This window comes from Erinaceus europaeus, chromosome 3 (genome assembly GCF_950295315.1).
Source record: "Erinaceus europaeus chromosome 3, mEriEur2.1, whole genome shotgun sequence".
Lineage (NCBI taxonomy): Eukaryota > Metazoa > Chordata > Mammalia > Eulipotyphla > Erinaceidae > Erinaceus > Erinaceus europaeus.
Window position 1 is genome coordinate 25,356 of NC_080164.1, and position 24,915 is coordinate 50,270.

Sequence of the window (24,915 nt, forward strand, 5' to 3'; positions counted from 1 at the left end):
GCTGACGCTTTTATAATACATTGATGCCCTTCTCCTGGCTGCCCCAGATAAAGAACTGTGTATGGAAGGGACTAAAGACTTATTGCAGACACTTGGACAGCTGGGATATAGGGCCAGCATGAAGAAAGCACAGATCTGCAAAGAGGAGGTTGTCTATTTGGGACACAAACTGAGAGGTGGGCAGAGATTGCTCACCCAAGCAATGAAGCAGATGATTCTGGGCATACCGACCCCCACCAATAAGAGGGGGGTGCGAGAGTTCCTAGAATTGGTGGCGTACTGCCACTTATGGATCCCTGGGTTTGCAGAAATTGCTCGACCCCTATATGAAGGTGCGGCTGAAAAAGGAGAGTGGGGGTGGACTGAGGCTATGGACTTGGCTTTCCATCAGCTCAAAGAAGCCCTCCTGTTGGCACCTGCCTTGACCCTCCCAGTCCCCACAAAGCCATTTCAGATGTTCATAGATAAGGAAAAGGGGATAGCTAAAGGAGTACCGACCCAGGTATTGGGACCCTGGAAGCGGCCAGTCGCTTATATATCAAAAAAACTAGACCCAGTGGCAGCAGGATGGCCACCCTGCCTACAAATAACAGCGGCCTCAGCTACATTGGTAAAAGACGCAGATAAACTGACTTTGGGGCAGGCTCTAAAGATTACCACTCCACATGCTATTGAAGGGGTATTGAAACAATGCCCAGGAAAGTGGATGAGCAATGCCAGACTAACTCACTTTTAAGGCCTCCTCCTAGATTCCCCAAGAATACAATTTGTAGCCCCATCCACTTTAAATCCGGCTACCCTCTTCCCAGAAGCAGATTTAGAAAAGCAGCATGACTGCATGGAGTTGCAAAGGGACTCTCATGTCTTGCTCTCCTGAGTTCCCCATTGAATCTCATGCCTCACTTTTCTTCTAGCGTTTGCCCTTCTTCCGTAGCCAGTCAACAGCATCAGGTTGAGCCTGATGTCAAGTTTCAAGACCTCCTTTGAATCTGGAGAGGTGGCAGTCGTTGACTATGTGGGTCATAGTCTGTCTGTAGCCACAGGGGCAGTTTGGGTTGTCTCTGGCTACCCAGCGATGGAACATAGCGGCGCACTTGCCATGGCCTGTTCGATAGCAATTGAGGAGAGCCCAATCATAACGTGCGATGTCAAAGCCGGGTTGACGCTTGCAGGGGTCTGTGATGAGGTGTTTGTTCTTTACCTCAGCTGACTGCCAGCTCTGTTTCCAAGAGACTGGAACAGAGAAGTTCAGTGTAGGCATAGGGGACCAGATTGGGTGACGAGACGTCAAGCGTTGGACAGGGTGGGCGAAGATATCCGCTTATATTGGCAGGTCTGGTCGAGCGTAGACGTGGGAAATGAACTTAGATGATGCCGCATCCCGACGAATATCTGGCGGGGCGATGTTGCAAAGAACTGGCAGCCATGGAACCGGGGTGGAATGAATGGTTCCAGAAATTATCCTCATGGAGGAATATAATTTGGAATCGACCAAGTGGACATGGGGGCTACGGAACCATACTGGGGCACAGTATTCTGCAGTGGAATAGCATAATGCCAGAGATGATGATCTTAGTGTGGAAGCACTCGCGCCCCATGAGGAGCTGACCAGTCTTGCAATGATGTTATTCCTCGCGCCCACCTTTGCTGCAGTTTTTATGAGATGTTCGTGAAATGACAGAGTGTGATCGAGAGTAACACCAAGATAGACTGGCTGGGCTTCATGCCGGATTCTCTTATCGCCAAGCTGCACAGTAAGCTCATGCGAGGCCGAGGGATGGTGTAGATGGAAAACAGATGATACCGTTTTTGCAGTGCTAGGGATTAGTCGCCATTTTTTTACAGTAATCAGATATCAGAGACATGTCTTTCGTGAGTGTTTCCTCGAGGATGTCGAACTTTGATGCCTGAGTTGCACAGCAGATGTCATCAGCATAGATGAACTTCCTTGAAGAAGTTTCTGGGAGGTCACTGATGTAAATATTAAATAGCGTAGGAGCCAGAACAGAGCCCTGGGGGAGGCCACTTGAGACAAGTCTCCATCTGCTAGACTTGTCACCCAGATGTACCCGGAATCTTCTGTTTTGGAGAAGAAATGATATAGTGTTGGCCACCCATGGAGGCAGGCATCTTGAGATCTTGACTAGGAGACCACGGTGCCAGACCGTGTCATAGGCTGCTGTGAGATCAACAAAGACAGCACCCATCTTTAAATTCTTCTGGAATCCATTTTCAATGTAAGTTGAGAGGGCCAGGGCTTGTTCGCAGGTAGATCTTCCTGGGCGGAAACCAGCTTGCGTGGGTGATAGGAATTTCTCTGTAAGATGAGAAATACGTGACAGAAGCAGCCTCTCAAGGAGTTTGTAACACAGGGAGAGGAGAGAAATTGGTCTATAGCTGGCAGCCAGTGTTGGGTCTTTCTGTGGTTTCAAAACCGCTATAATCTTCGCATGTGAGTACCCATTCATTGGGGAAATTGACGATCCTTCCTAGCCGACTGAATCCACATGGATCCCAGTCACTTTCAAAGCCAGCAACAAGCAGCTTCTGCCAGCTTTCAAGCTGTTGGTCCTGCTCTTCGAGTACTCCAACTTAATGTTGAGGGGCTGTCCTTTGCCAAACGCGTTCTTATTGGTCAATTGGCGATTCAGCATCAGGCAGATGTTATCTGCCTACAAGAAACACATATAGCAGTCAATGAAGCTGCTCGATTCACCATCAGTGGATTCAATTTAATATGCTATAATCTCCATCCTAAACATGGCCGAGCCATCTACGCCAAATCGTGTCTTGCGGACGTTTACCATATGGCCTCTTTGACCTTCTACGACTCCATTACTATTGGAACTATTCAGCTTGTCAATGTATATAAGCCTCCCAGTGCCTCATGGGATAACAAGGTCCTGCCTAGCCCGAATCACCCAGCCGTTTACGTTGGAGACTTTAATAGTCATCACCAAGACTGGGGATATTCCTCCACTCGTGCTGATGGCTCTATCTTAGCCGACTGGGCTTCAGCGAATGACCTCTCCCTATTATACGATCCCAAACAGAAAAAACAGAAAAGAGCCAGGCTCTTTTCACAGTGCTAGATGGAATAAAGACTCGTCACCCAACCTGTGCTGGATTAGCACAGTCAATGGCCAAGCCTTTCCCGCTACGAGACAAGTTCTCAAGATCTTCCCGCACAGTCATCACTGCCCAGCTATCATCCACATTGGTCTCCAGCTCCCACTGATTCTGTGCTCGGAGAAACTAAGATGGAACTTTCAGAAAGCAAACTGGCGTCTGTTCAGTGATCTTACCAACAAATCTATTCCTGCAATTCCAATTAACTCTATCCCCTCTGCAGACTCCTACAGGCGCTTCCGTCAAGCCATCTTCAAAGCAGCTTCCCAAGCCATTCCTCATGGGAGACATGCTAACTATATGCCTTGTCTTGATGCTGAATGCGAGCAACTACTAAAGCAGTATGATGAGTCGGGCGACCCAGATGTGGCTGACCATCTCATTGCCTCCCTGGATGCAGCACACCAAGCCTGCTGGCAACAACTCATGGAAAGTCTGAACTTCACCCACTCAAGTAGGAAGGCCTGGAAGCTTCTTCACAGACTGGGTGCCGGTAGCCAACCCCCTCCCATCTCCCATCCTCCCGTATCTCCAAACTCAGTGGCCAGTCACCTAACTCAAGTTGGACATGCTAAGATCGACCCAGTCTGGAAAAGAGAAATTTCCCATGAGTGGTCATCCCACTTCCGGTTATCTTGTCCATCTCCAAAAATCTCTCCCTTTACACTGTCTGAATTAGAAGACGCTTTGAAGAGGGTTAAACCGGGAACAGCTGCTGGCTATGATAACATCACCCCAGAACTCATTCTTAACCTGGGCCCCACGGCAAAGAAGTGGCTTGCTTCATTCCTGTCCCACATCTTGGAATCTGAGTCATGCCTTACTATCATCCAAACACTGTCACCAGGGGAAGCTGGGCACCCCAAAGAATTCAGGGGCATGAGCCTGGCCAGTCACATTTGGCTGCCTGCTCAGCCTCCAGACTCTCAGTCCACTGCTAACGCCAGCAGACTACAAGCCCAACAAGCACCCAGGCAGAGATGTGTTTTCAACATGGATGGGAACTCTGTTTTACCAAACAATAGTGGATAAACCCAGCCCCTTACACCTACCATTATGGTCCTGCTAAGGGAATTGCTCCAGTGGCCTCTCACAGACCCATCCATTGGTGTTCAGGTGTCCACACATCGCACTCAGATTTCCTGAAGAGAGCGTGCATGAGTGTCCCAGGTAAGTCACTCTGCATGCAGGAACCAGAAGCTCCCTGGGCCCTTGCTATGGAGAGACAAAAGGAAGATGGGTGCCTCCACTGGCTGAGTCAGGAGCTTGCAGTGGAGATCGCAGCCCCACCCCTCACCTGAGGGCCTGGATCCTGCTAACAAAGGCAACTGGAAACACCTGTTACCACTTGGGTCCTGAGGAGATACCCAGGAATCCCTCCAGGAGCCAGCAGGATGGCTGACTGCCTGACGCCGGGTTATTGGCCCAGAGCTGTGATCCAAGTTGGGCGGGCCTTCTGGCCATAGGTGAGAATATTTCCTAGACACAAGAGAGAACTTCACGTTTCAACATGATTTGAAACCCCATGAGGCACTTGGAAAAGACATTTCACAGCCATCAAAACACCCTCTTTCTGAACCCTGGAAGCTTCAGCTTTGCGTGGTGGAAATCTTCACATTGGTGTGGTCATCAGTGCCACAGATCCTTTACATTCAACCCAATATAGGGAAAGCACAATATGTGTGCCAGTGGCATAGAGTTTCACTTCTCTTGACCTGGGCTCTCCTGGGATAAGGACAAGGATGCTGTGCAGGAAGGAGAGGAGGGCTGCATTTAGGCTGAGACGGCCTCGGGGCATATGAGATGGGGAGTCCAGCACAGAGGGCCTGGACAGCAGCAGCTGGGGATGGACATATGCCTGGAACTTGCAGCAGGTAGGCTGTCTCCTCAATTCCCCTCTGAAATACTTGATATGCGTGAGACTGAATAATCCAAAAGGCAAAGAAAGGAAAACGTCAATACCAGGAAGACTGACCTCATGATGCAGGCACTGACTTCCAGTAAGGGACCAGTAAAGAAGGCAAGTAGAAACAGTGAGAGAGAAACCAAGACAGAGACAGAAGTAGACAAAATTTCTGGCCCTGTGTTGATCAGTGCTGGAGCACTGAAGACATACTCTCCATGTCCATTCATACTTCTTATGAGTGGTATTGTTATTTTATGTTTCTGACGAAGGGGAACACTTCAAACATCTAGGTCTCAGCCACTCTGAAAAGCAACACTTAGCATTCAGCCCATTCTCCTAAACTTCCCTTGCCACTCCAAATTGGAAGTAGTCTTTGTGATACTCCATCCAAGAGATGCAGGCTGGCTGATTGCATCTCCATGGTCCAGCCTAGCCTGCCCTGTGTGCAGGTAACTATACTATGTCTATTTCTTTTTTTTATTTACATTTTCCGGATAGGACTAGATGAACAAAAAGAGCAAGAGGTAAGTAGATGATTTCTCAGGGGTATCTTGAGCTAAGGGAGATTTGAAATGTGATTAGAGGAATACGGATGGCTCTGTGAGATGCCTCTCATAACTGTGGCTGGCAAACGCTAGAAGAAGAAGAACTGTGGCTGGAAAAAGCCAGGTCAAGCCCTATTACCAACATAAACCAGAGCTGTGCAGTGCTCTACCTAAAAAATTGTTCAGACATCTGTGTGTTGCATATATATATGTATGTATGTATGTGTATATATATACATATATATGTGTATATATAACAGTAATGTAATCATTTTCTACAATGGATTCGATGTGACATTCAGTTGATTGTTAAAACCTGGGAGAAAATTGTGCAAGAAAATAATTGTCAAATGTAGTAAAATCTCCAAATCATTAGCTATATGCAGCTCCGACAGGACCGAGCAAAAATGGTTCGAGAAGGAACTCATCCAGGAAATTCTCTACATGGACAGGCACCACAACAAATGTCCTCGTCTGGCAACACACACAGGGCAGCTGCTAATTCCCTGTGCAATCCTCAGGGAAAAATCCTCTCCCTCTCATTGTTTTTACATCTAGAAAGAAGAAAAGTGACCAAGGGCCAAGGAGAGCTACAATGGTGAAATATTCAGCTGTAATCCATAATGTGCCAAGTGTTTTGCACAAAATCACCTGTGCCACAGTGATTCTATGGTTCTTTCTCTCTCTCTCTCTCACACACACACACACACACACACACACACACACACACACACACACGCATCCACACAGGCACAAACTGATTTATGCACATGCTCAGTGGACAGCTTCTGCAAGGCCTGGCCAGAGAGTCCTGAGGGCATTGAGGGCCCTGAGGGCCCTGGGCTGAAGACTGAGTCTCTTCAACAAATGGTGTTGGAAACAATGGGTTGAAACATGCAGAAGAATGAAACTGATCCACTGTATTTCACCAAATACAAAAGTAAATTCCAAATGGATCAAGGACTTGGATGTTATACCACAATCTATCAGATACTTAGAAGAAAATATTGGCAGAACTCTTCCGCATAAACTTTAAAGACATCTTCAATGAAATGAATCCAATTACAAAGAAGACTAAGGCAAGTATAAACCTATGGGACTACATCAAATTAAAAAGCTTCTTCACAGCAAAAGAAACCACTACCCAAATCAAGAGACCCCTCACAGAATGTGAGAAGATCTTTACATGCCATGCATCAGACAAGAGTTTAATAACCAACATATATAAAGAGCTCGCCAAACTCAACAACAAGACAACAAATAACCCCATCCAAAAATGGGAGGAGGACTTGGACACAATATTCACCACAGAAGAGATCCAAAAGACCGAGAAACACATGAAAAAATGCTCTAAGTCTCTGATAGAGAAATGAAAATAAAGACAACAACGAGATACCACTTCACTCCTATGAGAATATCATACATAAGAAAAGGTAACAGCAGCAAATGATGTAGAGGGTGTGGGGTCAAAGAAACCCTCCTACACTGCTGGTGGGAATGTAAATTGGTCCAACCTCTGTGGAGAACAGTCTGGAGAACTCTCCGAAGGCTAGAAATGGACCTACCCTATTACCCTGCAATTCCTCTCCTGGGGATAGATCCTAAAGAACCCAACATATCCATCCAAAAAGATCTGTGTACACATATGTTCTTGGCAGCACAATTTGTAATAGCCAAAACCTGGAAGCAACCCAGGTGTCCAACAACAGATGAGTGGCTTAGCAAGTTGTGGTCTATATACACAATGGAATACTACTCAGCTATAAAAAATGGTGACTTCACCGTTTTCAGCTGATCTTGGATGGACCTTGAAAAAATCATGTTGAGTGAAATAAGTCAGAAACAGAAGGATGAATATGGGATGATCTCACTCTCAGGTCGAAGTTGAAAAACAAGATCAGAAAGAAAACACAAGTAGAACCTGAACTGGAATTGGCGTATCGCACCAAAGTAAAGGACTATGAGGTGGGTGGGTGGGGAGAATACAGGTCCAAGAAGGATTCAGAGGACCTAGTGGGGGTTGTATTGTTATATGGTAAACTGGGGAATATTATACATGTACAAACTATTGTACTTACTGTTGAATGTAAAACATTAATTCCCCTATTAAAAAAAATAATGCTTTGGCAGTGCCTGGTGGGAATGGAGAGTCAGAAGCAACCCCTCTCCCTTACACAGGGGCATATTTGAAAGTTACATTGTGAAAGTGGGGAAGGTGGGTGAACATAGACGGACAAAACAAGTCATGTTATGACCTGCCCCTCAAAGGAAGAATGCAGAGATTGAGGCCTCCCTGGTACAAGTTGACATATTGAAACAAAGAAAGATTAATAGTTATACTGTACCAAACCTAGATGAGCAGTGGTCCACTACTAGGCAAAGATCTGTATGCCCCCCATAGAAGATTAATGATAGAAATATCCCTCAGCAAAAGTCAAAAACAATTCTGGCTATAACCTCCCCTGAGAACAGGGTGATACTAAGCATTGTACCATTCTTTACAGTTATAGGGGAGTAACATGTAGCCTGCCAGAGCCACAAGACTAAGCTGGTTGTTTAGGCAACCTGAATGTAATCTGAAAAAAGTATAAAAACTACTGCAGTTTCAGTATTAAAATGAGTCCAGATTCACCCTCCAATAGAGTGTGGTGTCTATCTGTTCTCCCTCACGCAGACTCCTGACCCACCTGGAAGGTTGCCTTCGAGACCCTTGACCCTCCTTCTGCTCATCCACTGTGGTGGTCCACGGGAAATATGCAAAGAAATGGGGATGATCTAGGAAGGATTTGAAAAAAATAAAAATAAAAACAAAAGACACAAGAAGACCTGATTACAGCAGAAATATAGAAACCATCTGCTGAGAAACAGAGGGATGCTTCAAAAAAAGGAGGCTGTTATAAATATGGTAATTCTGAATTAAGATCAAATACATAGGTCAACAATTCTACAAATGACAGCTATATAAATGTATATGTATATATATATATTTATATGTATATCTTTATTATAAACCCTGAGAGATACTGGCATGGATATGAGGAGACAGAATATGGCTTGTGTCAGACAGACTTACAAAGCTGAGGCTCAGTAGCCTAGGTGAAATCGACAACACAACAAGCCAGAGCTCAGCAGTGCTCTGGGAACTCTCTTTGTATATCTGGGCCTGTCAGTAAAATAAGTATATAAGTAAAATATTAATGAGTGCAGACAAAGTGAGTGAGAGCATGTGAGAGTCAGAGACAGAGAAGGCGAGAAGAGAAATAGAAGAGTTGGAAAGAGACCAGAAGTCAAAAACCTCCTACATTGTGTTCATTCATGACAGGTTCAAACCCGGGTTGTAGAGATTGTAAGGCAGCAGCTCTCATGCCCAAAGACCACACACAGCCCAAGTCTTCACCATATGCTCTACTAACAGACATGACAGTAGTTTGTGTGTGTGTGTGTCTATCTCTGTGTGTGTGTGTGTCTGTGTGTGCTCAGAGCTCACCTATAGTACTCTCAGAGCATGGGTGGAAAGGTAGCTATCCTCACATACAAACTATGTACAGAGAACCTAGCTGGTCAGGGCAAGCTAGGTAGCCCAGATTCTGGCAAATGAAGAAACAACAGTGGTAATCATAACTGAAACACACTTACACAAACACACAAACACACACACTCACAGACGCACACACTTTTCCCTGAAATAACCTGGATTGGAGTTGCTGTTTGCATCCAAGTAAAAGGTTAAAGTTTCATGGGTGAAGGGGAGAAGTGTTAAATTTCTGGCATATGAAGGTGAGAAATGCCTAGAGCAGATCGATAGTGACATAGACAACAAAGGGAGCATGGGTTGGAGGGACACCTGGTGGAGCTGCCAGGGAACTATGTGGAAGGCCAGGACCCCGTTTTGAGCCCCTGGTCACCAATTACCCAGCTAGGGAAAAGCTGGGCTAGTGGCAAATCAGAGCTAGAACTGTCTCTCTGTCTGTCTTCCTGCTTGGGCCCTGCTGTCTCAATTTATGACTGTTCCCTTCTCCTAAATAAGACAGTTTCAAATGATATACAGAAATACAGGGAAAGTGGGAAAAATTACCCCTGTGCCCACTATTACATGTAACTGTTGACTGTAAACCATTCATGTCCCAATAAAGAACAGAATAAATGTTTGCAAGGTTAAAAAGATTGTAGGTAAAATAGTGAAAATTCTTTAGAACCATGTAATACTAATCCATTGTGCATTGGACATCACTGTCAAAAACAGTGTAGTAGTAATAGTAGTGTGTAGTATTTGCGACAGGAAAAGTATTGTGCATCAAAAGTTCCCTTCAATTATAAGAGAAAATCTATCAAGCAGAAGAAATGACCCCTCATGTAATATCTGACTAAATAAATACATAAATAAATATGCAAATACATGGGGATGATCTAGGAAGGATTTGAAAAAATGAAAAATAAAAGCAAAAAAAAAAAAAAAAGAAGAACTGATTACAGCAGAAACATAGAAACCATCTGCTGAGAAACAGAGGGCTGCTTCAAAAATTCCCTGACACTTCAGGGTACAGGCAAATTAAGATTTCCAGAGAATGAACACAAAGGCATGCGTATTGAAGCTTACACTAGAAAAAGGATGCAAGTTCTGTGCTATGATAATTACAATAAGGATGCTGATAGAAATGCTCTTAGAAATGCTACTGGGAGGTTATATTATTTATAATTGTAGTGAATCCTACTCCAACTATGTGGTCAATTATTTATGAAAAAGGAGGCTGTTATAAGTGTTATAATTCTGCATTAAGATAAAATACATTGGTCAACAATCCTAAAAATGACATATATATATATACATATATATATGTATATATTTTTGATAAACTCTGAGAGATACTGGCATGGATATGAGTAGACAGAATATGGCTTATGCCAGAGAGACTTACAAAGCTAAGGCTCAGTAGCCTAGGTGAAATTGACAACAACAAGCCAGAGCTCAGCAGTGCTCTGGTAACTCTCTTTGTATATCTGGGCCTGTCAGTAAAATAAGTATCTATGTAAAATATTAATGTGTGGAGACAGAGTGAATGAGAGCATGTGAGAGTTAGAGACAGAGAAGGCAAGAAGAGAAATAGAAGAGTTGGAAAGAGACCAGAAGTCAGAAACCTCCTACACTGTGTTCATTCATGACAGATTCAAACCTGGGTTGTAGAGATTGTAAGGCAGCAGCTCTCATGCCCACAGACCCCAGAAAACCCCAGCCGTCAGCATATATGTGTAGTATTTGTGACAGGAAATGTATTGTGCATCAAAAGTTCTCTTCAATTATAAGAGAAAATCTATCAAGCAGAAGAAATGACCCCCTCATGTAATATCTGAATAAATAAATAAGTAAATAAATATGCAAATAAATGGGGATGATCTAGGAAGATTTGAAAAAAAAATAAAAAGAAAAACCACAAGAAGACCTGATTACAGTAGAAACATAGAAAACATCTGCTGAGAAACAGAGGGCTGCTTTAAAAATTCCCTGACACTTCAGGTCCAGGGAAATTAAGATTTCCAGAGAATGAAGACAAAAGCATACGTATTGCAGCTTACACTAGAAAAAGGAGGCAAGTTCTGTGCTATGATAATTACAATAAGGATGCTGATAGAAACACTATTAGAAATGCTACTGGAATGTTCTATTACTTAAAATTGTAGTGAATCCTGCTCCAACTATGTGTCCAATTATTTATGAAAAAGGAGGCTGTTATAAAGGTGGTAATTCTGAATTAATATCAAATACATAGGTCGACAATTCTAAAAATGACACATATATATTTATTTATGAAAAAGGAGGCTGTTGGTGGTTCCCAGAAGATGGCAGACTGAGAAGCTGCTAGTGGCTTGATCTCTGTCCACATCTCCTGGAAATGGTAGGATTTTCTGCCTTTAGTAGACCAGTCAATAAGGGGTCCTAGCAGTGACACCAAGGAGCTGACTATAACTTAATTTGGGTTAAGAAATCGAGTATGAAAAAAGGGAAAATTTTTTTTCCTTTTAATTATTAAGCATACCTCCTCCCCCTTCCACCCCATAACCAGTCCCTGGGGACAAGCTCCTAGCAGGCTCCCCTACCAAGCTTCTTTCTTTACCAAATTCCTGTCCCACCAGTGAGTATCAGTGATTCTAAGTCTATACGCTTCTGAAACCTCTGGCCTTTTTTATTTCTAAGTAGCCAACCCCCCCACCTCACTCCTAAACCCTGACCCTGACCCTAAAACCATAACACCCTGACCCTGAACCTGACCCTAACACCCTAACCCTGACACTGACCCGAAAAACCGGACCCTAACACCCTGACCATGACCCTAAGCCCTAAGCCCCAAGCCCCAAGCCCCAAGCCCCAAGCCCTAGCCCTAGTCCTAGCCCTAGTCCTAGCCCTAACCCTAACAACCGCTAACCCTAACCCTAACCACACTGACCCTGACCCTGACCCTAAACCGTAAACCCTAAGCCTAAACCCAAGCCCAACCCCAACCCCAACCCAAAGCCTAAGCCTAACCCTAACACTAACGCTAACCTAACCCAAACCTAAGCCTAACCCTAACACTAAACCTAACACTAACCGTAACCTAATTCTAGCCCTAGCCCTAACCCTAACACTAACCTTAACCTAACTCTAGCCCTAGCCCTAACCCCAACCCCAACCCCTAACCCTAACCCTAACCCCTGAACCCTAACCCCAACCCCAACCCCAACCCCAACACCAACCCCAACCCTAACCCTAACCCCCTAACCATAACCCTAACCCTAAACCGCTAACCCTAACCCTAACCCCCTGACCCTAACCCCCTAACCCTAACCCCCTAACCCCAACCCCAACCCCAAACCCTAAACCCTATACCCTACCCCAACCCCAACCCTAACTGATTTTTAATCAGTTTCCTGATTTAAAAATGTATAAGGAGATCTAAACATTCACAGTGAATATTAAGAGACTCTAAACAGGTAAAATCTATCTTGAGAAACAAAATCTAAAGCAGGAGATTCATACTTCCAAATATAAAAAATTAGCTACTGAAATGTAATAACCCAGGTTTGCACAGAAATTAATGGAAATTAACTACAAAAATAGTGAAGTCCATCCATAGTGAATGGCTTCAGTAAGTAAAGAAGCATCCAGATGTTTAAAGAAAATTGCTGCAACAAAAAAACTGAGTAGCAAATTACACACAGATGAAATTAGAGCCTAAATAATGGCATATGACTAACTAGAAATAGATTAGATGTGGGCTGGCTGGGTAGCTTATTGGGATAGTTAATTTGCTTCTCATGGGCACAACCCAGGTTAAAGGCCAATACCCATCACCCTGGGGAAAGCTTCAGTGCTCTACTGTCTTCTTTTGTCTCTACAGAGTCAACATGATAACCCTTTATGGCCTTGGACTTCAAAAAAGGTTTACATTTGATGTACAAATTATGAACAATCAACAAGGTTATTATTACCAACAAGGTTAACACTGGGGCTTTATGCCAGCTGTAGGAATAAACTCAGTGGCCATTTTTTTCTAACTTTTATTAGATAGGATTGAAAGAAGTGAGAAAGGATTGGGAGAGAGAAGGAAAAAAATAAAACCTGTGGACTTGCTTCACCACTCTTGAATCAGACCCCTTGCAGGTGGGGAGCAGGTTTAATTAGGGAAAATTTAGTCTCAGTCTGTCCAGCTGAGACTCATCAGTGTAGGGGAGACTCATGTCTGAGGTTTCAAAGTTCCAGGCTCAATTCCCCATACTACTATAAGCCAGGAGGAGGTAGAGGAGGTGGAGGAGGAGGAATAGGAGAAAGAGGAGGAGAAGAGGAAGAGAAGAAGAAAGAAGGGTGACAGGTGATGGTGCAACCAGTTGGAAACACATGCTACAATGCACAAGGACCCGGGTTCAAGCCAGTGGTCCCCATCAGCAGGGGGAAATCTTCACAAGCAGTCTACCAGTGCCACAGGTGTTTTACTTTCTCCTTCCTTCCCCAACTCCTCCATCAATTTCTGTCTCTATCCATATAAAGAAGAAAGATATTTTATAAATAGTTAAGACTAAATAAAACAGAATTTAAGGAGTAAGGAAGGTGGTAAAGCTCGTGAATCCTATGACTGACAACTCAAAGGGGGGCAGCACTATGAGGCTCCTCCCTCTGCCCCTCCCTCACCCTCACACCATTACAGACTCTCAGGAGCACTGAGCAGGGGCTGGGAGACAGCACCAAGGCCCAGCTGAGACTCTCTGGCCCGAGGCCCTGGGGTGACACAGGCAGAGTGCAGGCCTTGCATGTGGAGGCTCTGGGCCACATCCTGGCATCTCCCAGGATGGAGGACACAGCTCTGCTACCTGTCCCTCCCCTGCTCTCTCACAACCACAGGACAGCAGGAGACCGGAAGGGGACCTGATAGCAGAAAGCAGGCCAGAGGGGGCCGGCAGCGGTGCACCTGGTTAAGCGCACATATTACAGTGTTCAAGGTTCCAGGTTCAAGCCCCTGGTCCCCATCTGCAGGGGGAAAGTTTCATGAGTGGTGAAGCAGGTTTCTGTCTCTCTCCCACTCTATTTCCTTTCCTCACAATTTTTTTCTGTCTTTATTCAAAATAAAGAGAAGGAAGGAAGGAAGGAGAGAGAGAAAGAGAGAAAGAGAGAGAGAGAAAGAAAGAAAGAAAGAAAGAAAAAAGAAAGGAAAGCAAGCAGGCCAGAGCCTCCTGCCTGAGGCCTCTGGTCCATGGAGCCCTGCTCTGCTGTCCCCCCAGTCATCACAGTCACAGAAACCAGAGCCGGGAGCCCCCAAAGCAGAGCTGCTTCCTCAGACGCTGCCTCCCTCAGCACCTCACAAGATGGCAGAAGCTTGTTACTTTAATTCAGTATATGTGTTTATATAAAGGAAAACACAAAGGTAGACTAATATGTAGAAATAAATATTTAAATGTTATTGAATAGTCTGTATCAATACTTACTGGATTTTATCCAATTTGGGCTCCAAAAATAAAGTTTTTAATGAAATTAAAAAAAAAAAAGATGGCAGAAGCTCAGGTGCTCACTAACACCAGGAGCTTCTGCATCCAACACAGCAAAGCACCAAGGACACAATCCACCAGGTCAGAGAAACACACTGAGAGTCCACATGCTGCTCACCTTCCACAGAGCAAGTTGCCTGAAGCCACAGAAGAACTAAGAGACCCGCCACTCAGGAGAGGCCTGAAGCCTCAGCTGGGAGGCAGGAGAGCGCATGCGTGGGACCTGCGCAGAGAGGGTCAGAGCAGGGCGCAGGTGCCTCCACTAGGACCTCACGAGATGGCCAGGACTCAGGTGCTCACACTCTGCTGATTAACACCAGAGCACTCTCCTCTGAGGGTGTCATCCAACAAACAGGGGGCCAGGTTCTACACCTGCCTGAAAACTGATGTTTCTATGTGCAAGGACCTGGGTTCAAACCTCAGGTCCCCACCTGTGGTTCTAGGGGAGGGCTGAGCTTCAGGACCATGAAGCAGGGCTACAGGTGAAGCAGCTTTTTCTCTTCCCCTCTCTAAGGCCCCCTTTCCACTCAGTTTCTCTCAGTCTCTATCCAAAAAATAAATAATATATGTAAAGTAAATGAGAAAATCTTTATAAAATCAGAGCAAACAGATTTATCCATAACATCCTGTGATTCATCAGACTGACAACTCTCATTCATGGAGCTTATCTTGTTTAAAACATTGATTTAAACCATCACCCATTCTATCATTGGGAGCATACACTGGTTAATATATATATTCAACAAATGCTGAGACAGGTGTGTTGTCCTATGTAGTCTTTCAAAATTGTTGCCTGTTGAAGTGGGATGCTTTCATTATGGAGACAGCATAAGGGTTTTGTAAAATTTTGACTTTAATGCCTGAGTCTCAGTCAGTTCAATCCCTGGTGCCATAGCCAAAGCTGAACAGTGCTCCGGTCTCTCTCTCTCTCTCTCTCTTCATATAATGAATATTAAAAAAGAAGAAAGGAGAATGCCAGGGGCATCAGCATGTACACTAGTTCACCACAGGTGTTACTATTTGCAAAGGCCTAGGATCAGACTCCTTCTCATCTTCATAGGTGGTAAAGCACGTCTGCAAGTCTCTAGCTTTCTCTCACTCTATCTAACAGCACTGATCAGCTCTGGCTTATGGTGGGATGGAGGATTGACCCTAGGACTTTGGAGCCTTAAGCATGAAAGTTTCTTTGCATAAACTTTATTCTATCTCCCTGCCCCTCTCGCAACCTCTCTATCTCCTCTAACACCTTCAGTTTCTCTCTGTTCTGTCAAATAGATAATTGGGGCAGAAACAGAAGAGAGGGTGGATTCATAGTACAGGCACTGAGTTCCAGTGATAACCCTGGTGACAACAGCGATTTATAAGACTATAAGTTAATCAGAGTATATATTAACACCATTTCTGCCACCAAAGGTTTGTGTCCCTACCCCCAACACCTTACAGTGGAGCTGAAAATCTATGTTCCCTCCTGCCCCGCCCCATATTTTACTTTGCTAAAATACTCCAAAGTCGATCAAATTCTGTCTTGTGCATCCCATTCTGTGCTTTCTCAACTTCTGTTTATGAGTAGGATCATCCCACACTCCTCTTTCTCTTTCTAGCTTATCTTACTTAGCATGATTCCTTCTAGTTGGTCCATATTCTCAGAGGGATAAATAATAGGGAACTTTCCAGTGGAGGGAATGGTATACAGAACTCTGGGGGTGAGAACTGTATGGAATTGTACCCTTCTTATCCCACAATTTGTTGATCATTGTTAAATCACTAATAAAATAAAAAAATTTAATAAAACATAAGACTGTAGGTGTATATATTCACAGAATGCCATCTTACACAATCTTATAGAACTTTATGAAAAATTAAAAATTATTGGGAGTGCATGAGCTACACAAAATCTAATTTGATAAAAATGTAAACATCACAACAAAGGCAACATTGATAAGATATTTACCTAGTTATTTATTATAAATAGTCGAGTCTTTCTCTCACGTATGTCATGCCAGGAGTCATACACTGCACTTCAAACATCCAAGTTCAGACTGTCCCACTAATACAGTTAATGAATAATTCTAGGGCTCAAGTAACGGAAAAATGGTTATGAAAAAGGATATCTATGCCTGAGGCATTTAGCTCCCAGGTTCAATCCATATCACCACCAACAGCCAGAGATGAGCAGTGCTCTGACCTTATCTGTTTATTTTTCTGTATTTCTTATAGCTCTTACAGTAAAAAAATTAAATATTTAAAAAATAACAAATATTTTAAACTGTATACAATTATCACCACATTCAAAGAGACAGGTAGTATGTATTCTTTATAAGCCATTGTCTTTACCCCAAATGTTAAAGGTCAGATCAAAATCCTAAAATAAAATGTTTTAAAATAATTATGAAAGCAAACAAGTAATTCTATTTAAAAAGTTTATTATCTTTATTGGATAGAGACAGACAGAAATCAAGAGGTAGGGAAAGAGAAAGAGGGAGGGAGAAATAGAGACTACAACACTGCTTCACCTCTTGCAAAGCTTTCCTTCTGAAGGTGGGGACTAGGAGCTTGAACACAGGTCCTTGAGAAGTAATTCTATTAATTGATTAAGAAACTTTAAACAAAGTCTAATACCATTTGTTATACTTACTCTTCAAATTAAGAGTAATATAGCATTGCAATAAGATAGAGATTATGTTGAAGGCTTGAATTCTGAAATCAACAGCAAGTTCAGGATAATGAATCTCCCTATGCCTTTTTTAAAATGTATTTATTTATCCATTTATGGGATAGAGATGAAAAGAAACTGGGAGGGAAAGGCAAGATAGAGACCTGCAATACTGCTTCACTACTTACAAAACTCCCACTCTGCAGGTCAGGATTAGGGGCTTGAACCCAAGTCCTTGCAAATGCTAACATTCTCCACCAAGTGTGTCACCACCTGCCCCTCCATGACTGTATTTATTAAAACTTTATTGCAAAGAATAGTGTCAAAAACACATATTTTTTTTACTGATACCATGTTAGAAGTTTACCACAAATAACATCTTCATTTATATTTTCTTCACATATACAAATATTATTAGCATATATTATATATTAATAGATATAAACACATCCCTCTTCATAGAGCATAACATCCACTATAACTTTATATTTTCCTAGAAAATCTATCCAGAGAACTATGGAAAGAAGACAGCCTTACACACACACACACACACACACACACACACACACACACACACAGCACTGCCTATTCACAGAGTACTGTCATGCCATTTTATATATCCTGCTAAAAATTCAGATATATCTGGAGAGCACTAGCTAGAGTTAACATGGTTTTATGAAAGTGTAAACATTTAAAATATATCGATAAAAACATTCATTACAAAATCTATTGAATACTTAAGAGCCTCATTCTAATATACATGGGGCCAAGAATCAAGCTTTGTCCTTCACAAATGCAAAATAATTCTGTACCACTAATGCACTTTCCTGGAATGCATATAAGACTTGGGTCCTAAAAATTATGAAATAATACCTAAAGGAACTGCATTATCCCTCAATAAAAGTGAAACCATTCATGCGTACAAAAAGAAAAAAATAAGGTCTCAGTATATTATTAACATCTGCTGACTTAAAATCATTCCTATAGGTGCTCTTGGCATAAAGCATGAGGACCAGTGTAAGGATCCTGGTTTGAGCCCCCAGCTCCCTACCTACAGGGGAGTCTCTTCACAGGCAGTGAAGCAGGTTTGCAGGTGTCTGTCTTTCTCTCCCCTTCTCTGTCTTCCACTCCTCTCTCCATTTCTCTCTGTCCTATCCAACAACAATGATGATGATAACAACAATGATAAAAACAAGGGCAACAAAAGTGAAAAAATAGCTTCCAGGAGCAGTGGATTCGTAGTGCAAACACTGAGCCCTGACAATAACCCTGGAAGCAAAAAAAATAAAATAAAATAAAAATTATGGACAAAGAAAAGATAGTTTTTTTTTGTCAAAGCAGTTATTGCTGGGACTCAATGCTGACACTAAAAGTTCACCACTGCCATTGGCCACTTTTTCCTTCTAATTTTCATTAAATATGGCAAAGAGAAATTGAGAGAGGATGGGGAAAGAGAGAGAGAAATGCAACTACAGACCAGCTTCACTCTTGAAGCTGACTCACTGGAGGTGGGAAGCAGGGTTAATTAAAGTGAGTTTAGTCTAGCCAGCATAGCCAACTGAGACTCATCAGGGTGGGGGAGACAGCACAGTCATTATGCAATGAGAATCTCATATCTGAACTTTCAAAGTTCCAGGCTCAGTTCCCCATACCACCATAAGCCAGACTGCAGTAGTGCTCTGGTAAAATAAATAAATAAATAAATAAGTTAAAATAAAAGTAGGTGCAGCGGAGTGGTGCATCCAGTTGAGCACACATGCTATAGTGCACAAGGGTCCTGCACACACCAGCAGGGGGGAAGACTCACAGTCAGTGAAGCAGTGCTAAAGCTCTTTCTCTCTCTGTCTCTCTCCAACTCCCCTATCTCTTCCAAATAAATAAAATATTTTTAAAAGAATAAAATAAAGACTAAACAAAAATAATTTAAGGAGCTAGTAAGGTGGTAAAGTTTGTGAAACCTGCAACTTACAACCCAAAGGGGACAGTGCTATAGTGACACTCCCTGTCTCTTCCTCACCCCTCACATTATTATAAACTCTCAGGAGCACTGGCCATGGGGTAGGAGACAGCACAAAGACCCAGCTGAGACTCCCAAAGCTGACTCCCTGTTGTGATGTCAGCCCTGCATGTGGGAGGCTCTGTGTCACATCTTGGCATCTCCCAGGATGGAGGACACAGCTCTGCTGCCTGTCCCTCCCTGCTCTCTCACAACCACAGGACAGCAGGAGACTGGATGGGGACCTGATGGCAGAAAGCAGGCCAGGGGGGGGGGGCTCCTGCCTCTGGTCCCTGGAGCCCTGCCCTGCTGTCCCCTAAGTCCTGAGTCACAGACACCAGAGCCAGGAGGCCCCAGAGCAGAGCTGCTTCCTCAGACGCTGCCTCCCTCAGCACCTCACAAGATGGTAGGGTGCCCTGATGTCCTCTCAGACATCACCGTCACAGAGAAGAGAGAGAGATCCGGAGCAAAGAGGGAACACAAATCTTTATTTGCGCTGGCACCTCAGAGTTGGGTGAGAGAAAATCAGGTTAGGCCACGTGGAGGTAGCAAAAATGGCCGCCTCACGCAGTAACCTTTCCTGCGTCTAAACACTGAAGTGAAGAAGCTGGCAAGAAAGAGAGGGGCAGAAGAAGAAGGGATTCTATGGGAGTGGTTCTCATGAGAATGGGAAGGGGGAGGAGTAACCATAGCACTACAGGGTAGGATAATAACTCTCATGAGAATGGGAAGGGGGAGGAGTAACCAAAGCACTTCAACTATGGCGGGGAAATAGACAATGCCCTGAGGGCACAACATGGCAGAACAGGTGCTCTGAGAATGTCCCAACTCTCCATCACTAGCAATAGCCTGAGGGGACAACATGGCAGATGTGACTGCATCTGCACAATTTCCCAGCACCAGGAGGCCCCAGAGCAGAGCTGCTTCCTCAGACGCTGCCTCCTCTGCACCTCACAAGATGGCAGAAGCTCAGATGCTGACTAACATGAGGAACTTCTGCATCAAACACAGCAAAGCACCAAGGATACAATCCACCAGGTCAGAGAAACACACTGAGAGTCCACATGCTGCTCACCTTCCACAGAGAAAGTTGCCTGAAGCCACAGCAGAACTGAGAGACCCGCTGCTTAGGAGAGGACTGAAGCCTCAGCTGGGAGGTAGGAAAGCGCATGCGTGGGACCTGCGCAGAGAGGGTCAGAGCAGGGCGCAAGTGCCTCCACTAGGATGTCACGAGATGGCCGGGACTCAGGTGCTCACACTCTGCTGATTAACTAACACCAGAGCACTCTCCTTTGAGGGTGTAATCCAACAAACAGGGGGTCAGGTTCTGCACCTGCCTGAACACTGATGTTTCTATTTGCAAGGACATGGGTTCAAGCCCCAGGTCCCCACCTGTGGTTCTGGGGCCAGAGTGAGCTTCAGGACCACAAAGAAGTGCTGCAGATGAAGCAGCTTTTTCTTTCCCCTCTCTAACATTCCCTTTCCACTCAGCTTCTCTCAGTCTCTATCCAATAAATAATATATATATTATATAGTAATAAATGGTGGTGCTGGACAATGAACTTTGAACCTTGAACTTCAGAGCCTCGGGTAGGAAAGTGTTTTGCATAACCATCAGGCTGTCTCCCCAGCACCTTGCCCTATCATTCTTAAATAACAAAACCTTAAGAGTTTCATGGTCCTTCATGGACCTGAAAAAATATTTAAGGCAGCACTAAAAACAATAATGGGATTCATTTTCCAAGAGAAGACTTCTGCATTCTCTGTCTTAAAATATCAGTCTGATTTTGTGAAGAGGCCTTGGCCAGACCAGAGACTGTTTCTTCCAGACACCAGAGGGGAGCCAGCTAAGGGTGCCCCAAGGCAGTAGGGGAAAAAAATGCTGCTGGAAGTGCGGGGACTGTTCTGAAAGACACAGGAGCTATGGAGTTCACCAAAAAACACATTTCTAGGGCTGGGTAGTGGTGCATCTGGTTGAGTGCACATGTTACCATGCACAAGGACCCAGGTTCAAACCTCCAGTCCCCATCTGTGGTGTGAAAGCTTCACAAGTGGTGAAGCAGGCCTGCAGGTGCCTCTCTGTATCTCCCTCTTTCTCTCAATTTCTGGCTGTCTCTATCCAATAAATAAATAAAGATAAAAGTATTTTTAAGGAATTTCCATGGTGTAGGGTAAGTACAGTGGGGTAGGGGCTTTGTTAGGTAAGAGGGCAATGAAATTCTGACAAGCCGAGGCCTCCTGCAGCCAAGGGTCTTTATTGCCCAGTTCCTGGTGGTGTTAGAGCTCTCCTTAGGGAAAGCACCCAATCTCCTCTGTACCCTGCTGGCATGGTAACTGTAAAATGCACTTCTTTGACATATGAACTTCACATATTAGATATAACAGTCTGCTCATAATCCTACTACACTATCTTTGCCACAGTTACAGCAGCTAGATAACTCATTTTTAAGCAAGACTTTAAGCACAACTCTTACCCAAAGAAGATGCAACATCTCTTTGCTTTGCGCAAAGTGCGCTTAAGCCGCTGTGCTACCGCTCAGTTCCCTACATCTCTTAATCCCTAAGAAACTAACACCTAGCCTATAACATGAAAACCAAATTCAGTTCAATCATATCACAAAAAATACATTAAAGAGTACAGAAAACTAAAATAAGATATTCTTTTTTAAGAAAATATTTTGTTTTAATGAGCGATATACAGAGAGAAACACCAGAAAAATATTGAGCTCTGGCTTATGCTGGTTTTGAGAACTGAATCTGGGAACGTGAAGTCCTATTCTCTTTATAGCCTCTAGTGTTTATAAATAAATAAATAAATAAATAAAATGGTCTGGGAGATAAAGCAGTGGATAATGCTTTGAACTCTAAAGCCTCTCCCCTCTCTCTTGTTAATGACTACTTTTAGGGCTTGAGTTACAGCAAAATGTTTATACAAAAAGATTTCTATACCTGAGGTTTTGAGGTCCCAGTTTCAATCCACAGCACCATCAACAGCCAGAGATGAGCAGTGCTTTGGCCTTATCTGTTTATTTACTTGTATTTATTGCTAGCTCCTCCAGCAAAATAAGTAAATATTTAAAAATAACAAATACATATGTAAACTATATAAAATATTATCATATTCAATAAAATATGTAGCATATATTATTCATAAGCCATTGTCTTTCCCCAGAATGATATGGGTCATATTAAAATCCTAAAATAAAGTGTTTTAAAATAATAAACACAAGTGATTCTATTAATTGATGCAGATTAAGAAACTTTAAACAAAGCACAATGCTATTTGATATACTCACTCATCAAATTAGGATTAAAAGAGCATTACAATAAGATATAGATTATGTTCAAGGTTTGAATCTAAACATCTATTCCTGAAATCAATAGCAAGTTCAGGATAATGAATCTCCCAACTACTGCTTTTTAAAATTTTATTTATTTATTTATTATTGGATAGAGATTAAAAGAAACAGAGAGAAAGGCAAGATAGAGACCTGCAATACTGCTTCACCATGTATGAAACTCCCATTCTGCATGTGGTGTGCCGCCCCGTCATGATCGCCAGGGAGCCTGACAGGGTCATCTCCTCTGGACCTGCATTCAGACTTCAAGGAAGCTGGGCAGGAGGATGAGAATGGGTCGACGCATTCTCCCCCCCATTATTGCTACAAATAATTATACTGTCACAATTGATTAATAGTGCTTTGGCAGTGCCTGGTGGGAATGGAGAGTCAGAAGCACCCCCTCTCCCTTACACAGGGACATATTTGAAAGTTGCATTATGAAAGTGGGGAAGGTGGGTCAGCATAGACGGACAAAAGAAGTCATGTTATGACCTGCCCCTCAAAGAAAGAATGCAGAGATTGAGGCCTCCCTGGTATAAGTTGATGTATTGAAACAAAGAAAGATTAATAGTAAAGCTGTACCAGACCTAGATGAGCAGTGGTTCACGACTAGGCAAAGATCTGTATGCCCCCCATAGAAGATTAATGATAGAAATAGCCCTCCACAAAAGTCAAAAACAATTCTGGGTATGACCTCCCCTGAGAACAGGGCGATACTAAGTATTGTACCATTCTTAACAGTAAAAGGGGAGTAACATATATCCTGCCAAAACCACAAGACTAGGATTCTTATTGCTACTTCCTTATGAGCTGGTTGTTTAGGCAACCTGAATGTAACCTGAAAAAAGTATAAAAGCTAATGCAGTTTCACTATTAAAATGAGTCCAGATTCACCCTCCAATAGAGTGTGGTGTCTATCTGTTCTCCCTGGCGCTGACTCCTGACCCACCGGGGAGGTTGCCTTCAAGACCCCTGACCCTCCTGCTGCTCATCCACTGTGGTGGTCCGCGGCAGGTGGTGCCCAAAGAACAGGGACTTGAAGGAAGACCATCCAGGTAAGATAGCAATCTGAACTATTAAGAAATTTCAGTCAGGATAGGACCCGCAGGTTAAGGAGACTGCAGCCCCGGCCACTGGAAGTAGCGGTCTCATAGGAAGCAGGAAGGTAACAGGGGGCGGGAGGGCTCGAAGAATGAAGGGCTCTTCCTCTTGGTCCTCCAGCAGATGCTGCTAGGATAAGGAATCAAGGTCCCCCACAAACAGCTGAAGCAATTCCTAGCATTTATTAAGAAATGCTAAGTCCATGGTTCCCAGAAGAAGGAACACTATCACTAGACGTAAAAAAGAGTAGGAGATGCAATAAAAGATTCCTATGGTCTATTAAAAAAAAAAAAAGAGAGAGATTTAATTAGTTTTTTTTTTAAGTTTCTCTCTGGTGTGCCCCTGGTTTCCCTGAGAAAAAACTTTATATACTGAAATATGGGGGAGACTAGGTAAAAAAATTAAGAGAGTTTTATGTGTGATATAGACCCAAAAATGTTCTGGTTGAAACCTTTTTACTTTAAAACTTAAGAGATTTTTTAGACCTTACTCATAAGTTACTTTCACTTTCACAGCGATGTGCTACTTCCCATATAGTTGTTTCTGGAATAACTCCCTATTTAAAAAGACTACAAAAATTATTATCAAATAATTGGCTTTTGAGAGCACAAATTCTACTTGTCAAACTTTAATTAGTTCTTTTGGAGAGTTAGGCTCACATACCTTGGCTGCTGCCACTGCCTTCTCCACCACACCCCCATGAGAGAGAGAGAGAAAGGAAAAAAAGCGACAAAAATTCCTTTCCATCCTTTGCTTCAGTTTCTCATCACTGAGGCCAAGAAATCACCATTAAAAAACCCCTGGTTAAATAGAAAGGTCTGCTGATAGACAAATAGAAAAGATCAGATCCTCTACTAACATTGGGGCAAAGATATGCTTGTCTTTATACAGAAAGATTCTCCTACTTAAATTCCCATCTCTGCCACAAAAATTACTCTCTTGTTTAAAAAAGTGTCAGCTAGACAAAAAGATGTTTATATACCTTTGTCTAAATTTATAGATCAGGTTTTCAAAATCATGCCACAAAAAGAAGAAACACAGATAATTATCAAACAATTGACTCATGACTTGTCAGAACTTAATTCACCCTTTAAGAAAACCGGGTTCTTTAAGTGATTATATATGAACCTGTTCAGAGATTATTCCACCCTTCCTACAAGATATAACTATAGCTGCTACCCTACAAAGAGAAACTTGTACTTAATTCTTAAATAAACTAAATAATAAAACAA

General features: G+C 43.1%; 1 protein-coding gene across 1 annotated transcript in view; it reads left to right on the top strand.

Moving 5' to 3' along the window:
* Positions 1–118: 118 nt before the first annotated feature.
* FGF19 (fibroblast growth factor 19) overlaps positions 119–24,915 on the top strand; it is a 52,420-nt gene continuing 27,623 nt past the window's right edge. Inside the window, 2 exon segments of the mRNA XM_060187823.1 lie at positions 119–332; positions 4,246–4,299. Coding sequence (XP_060043806.1) covers positions 119–332; positions 4,246–4,299 — 268 coding nt within the window.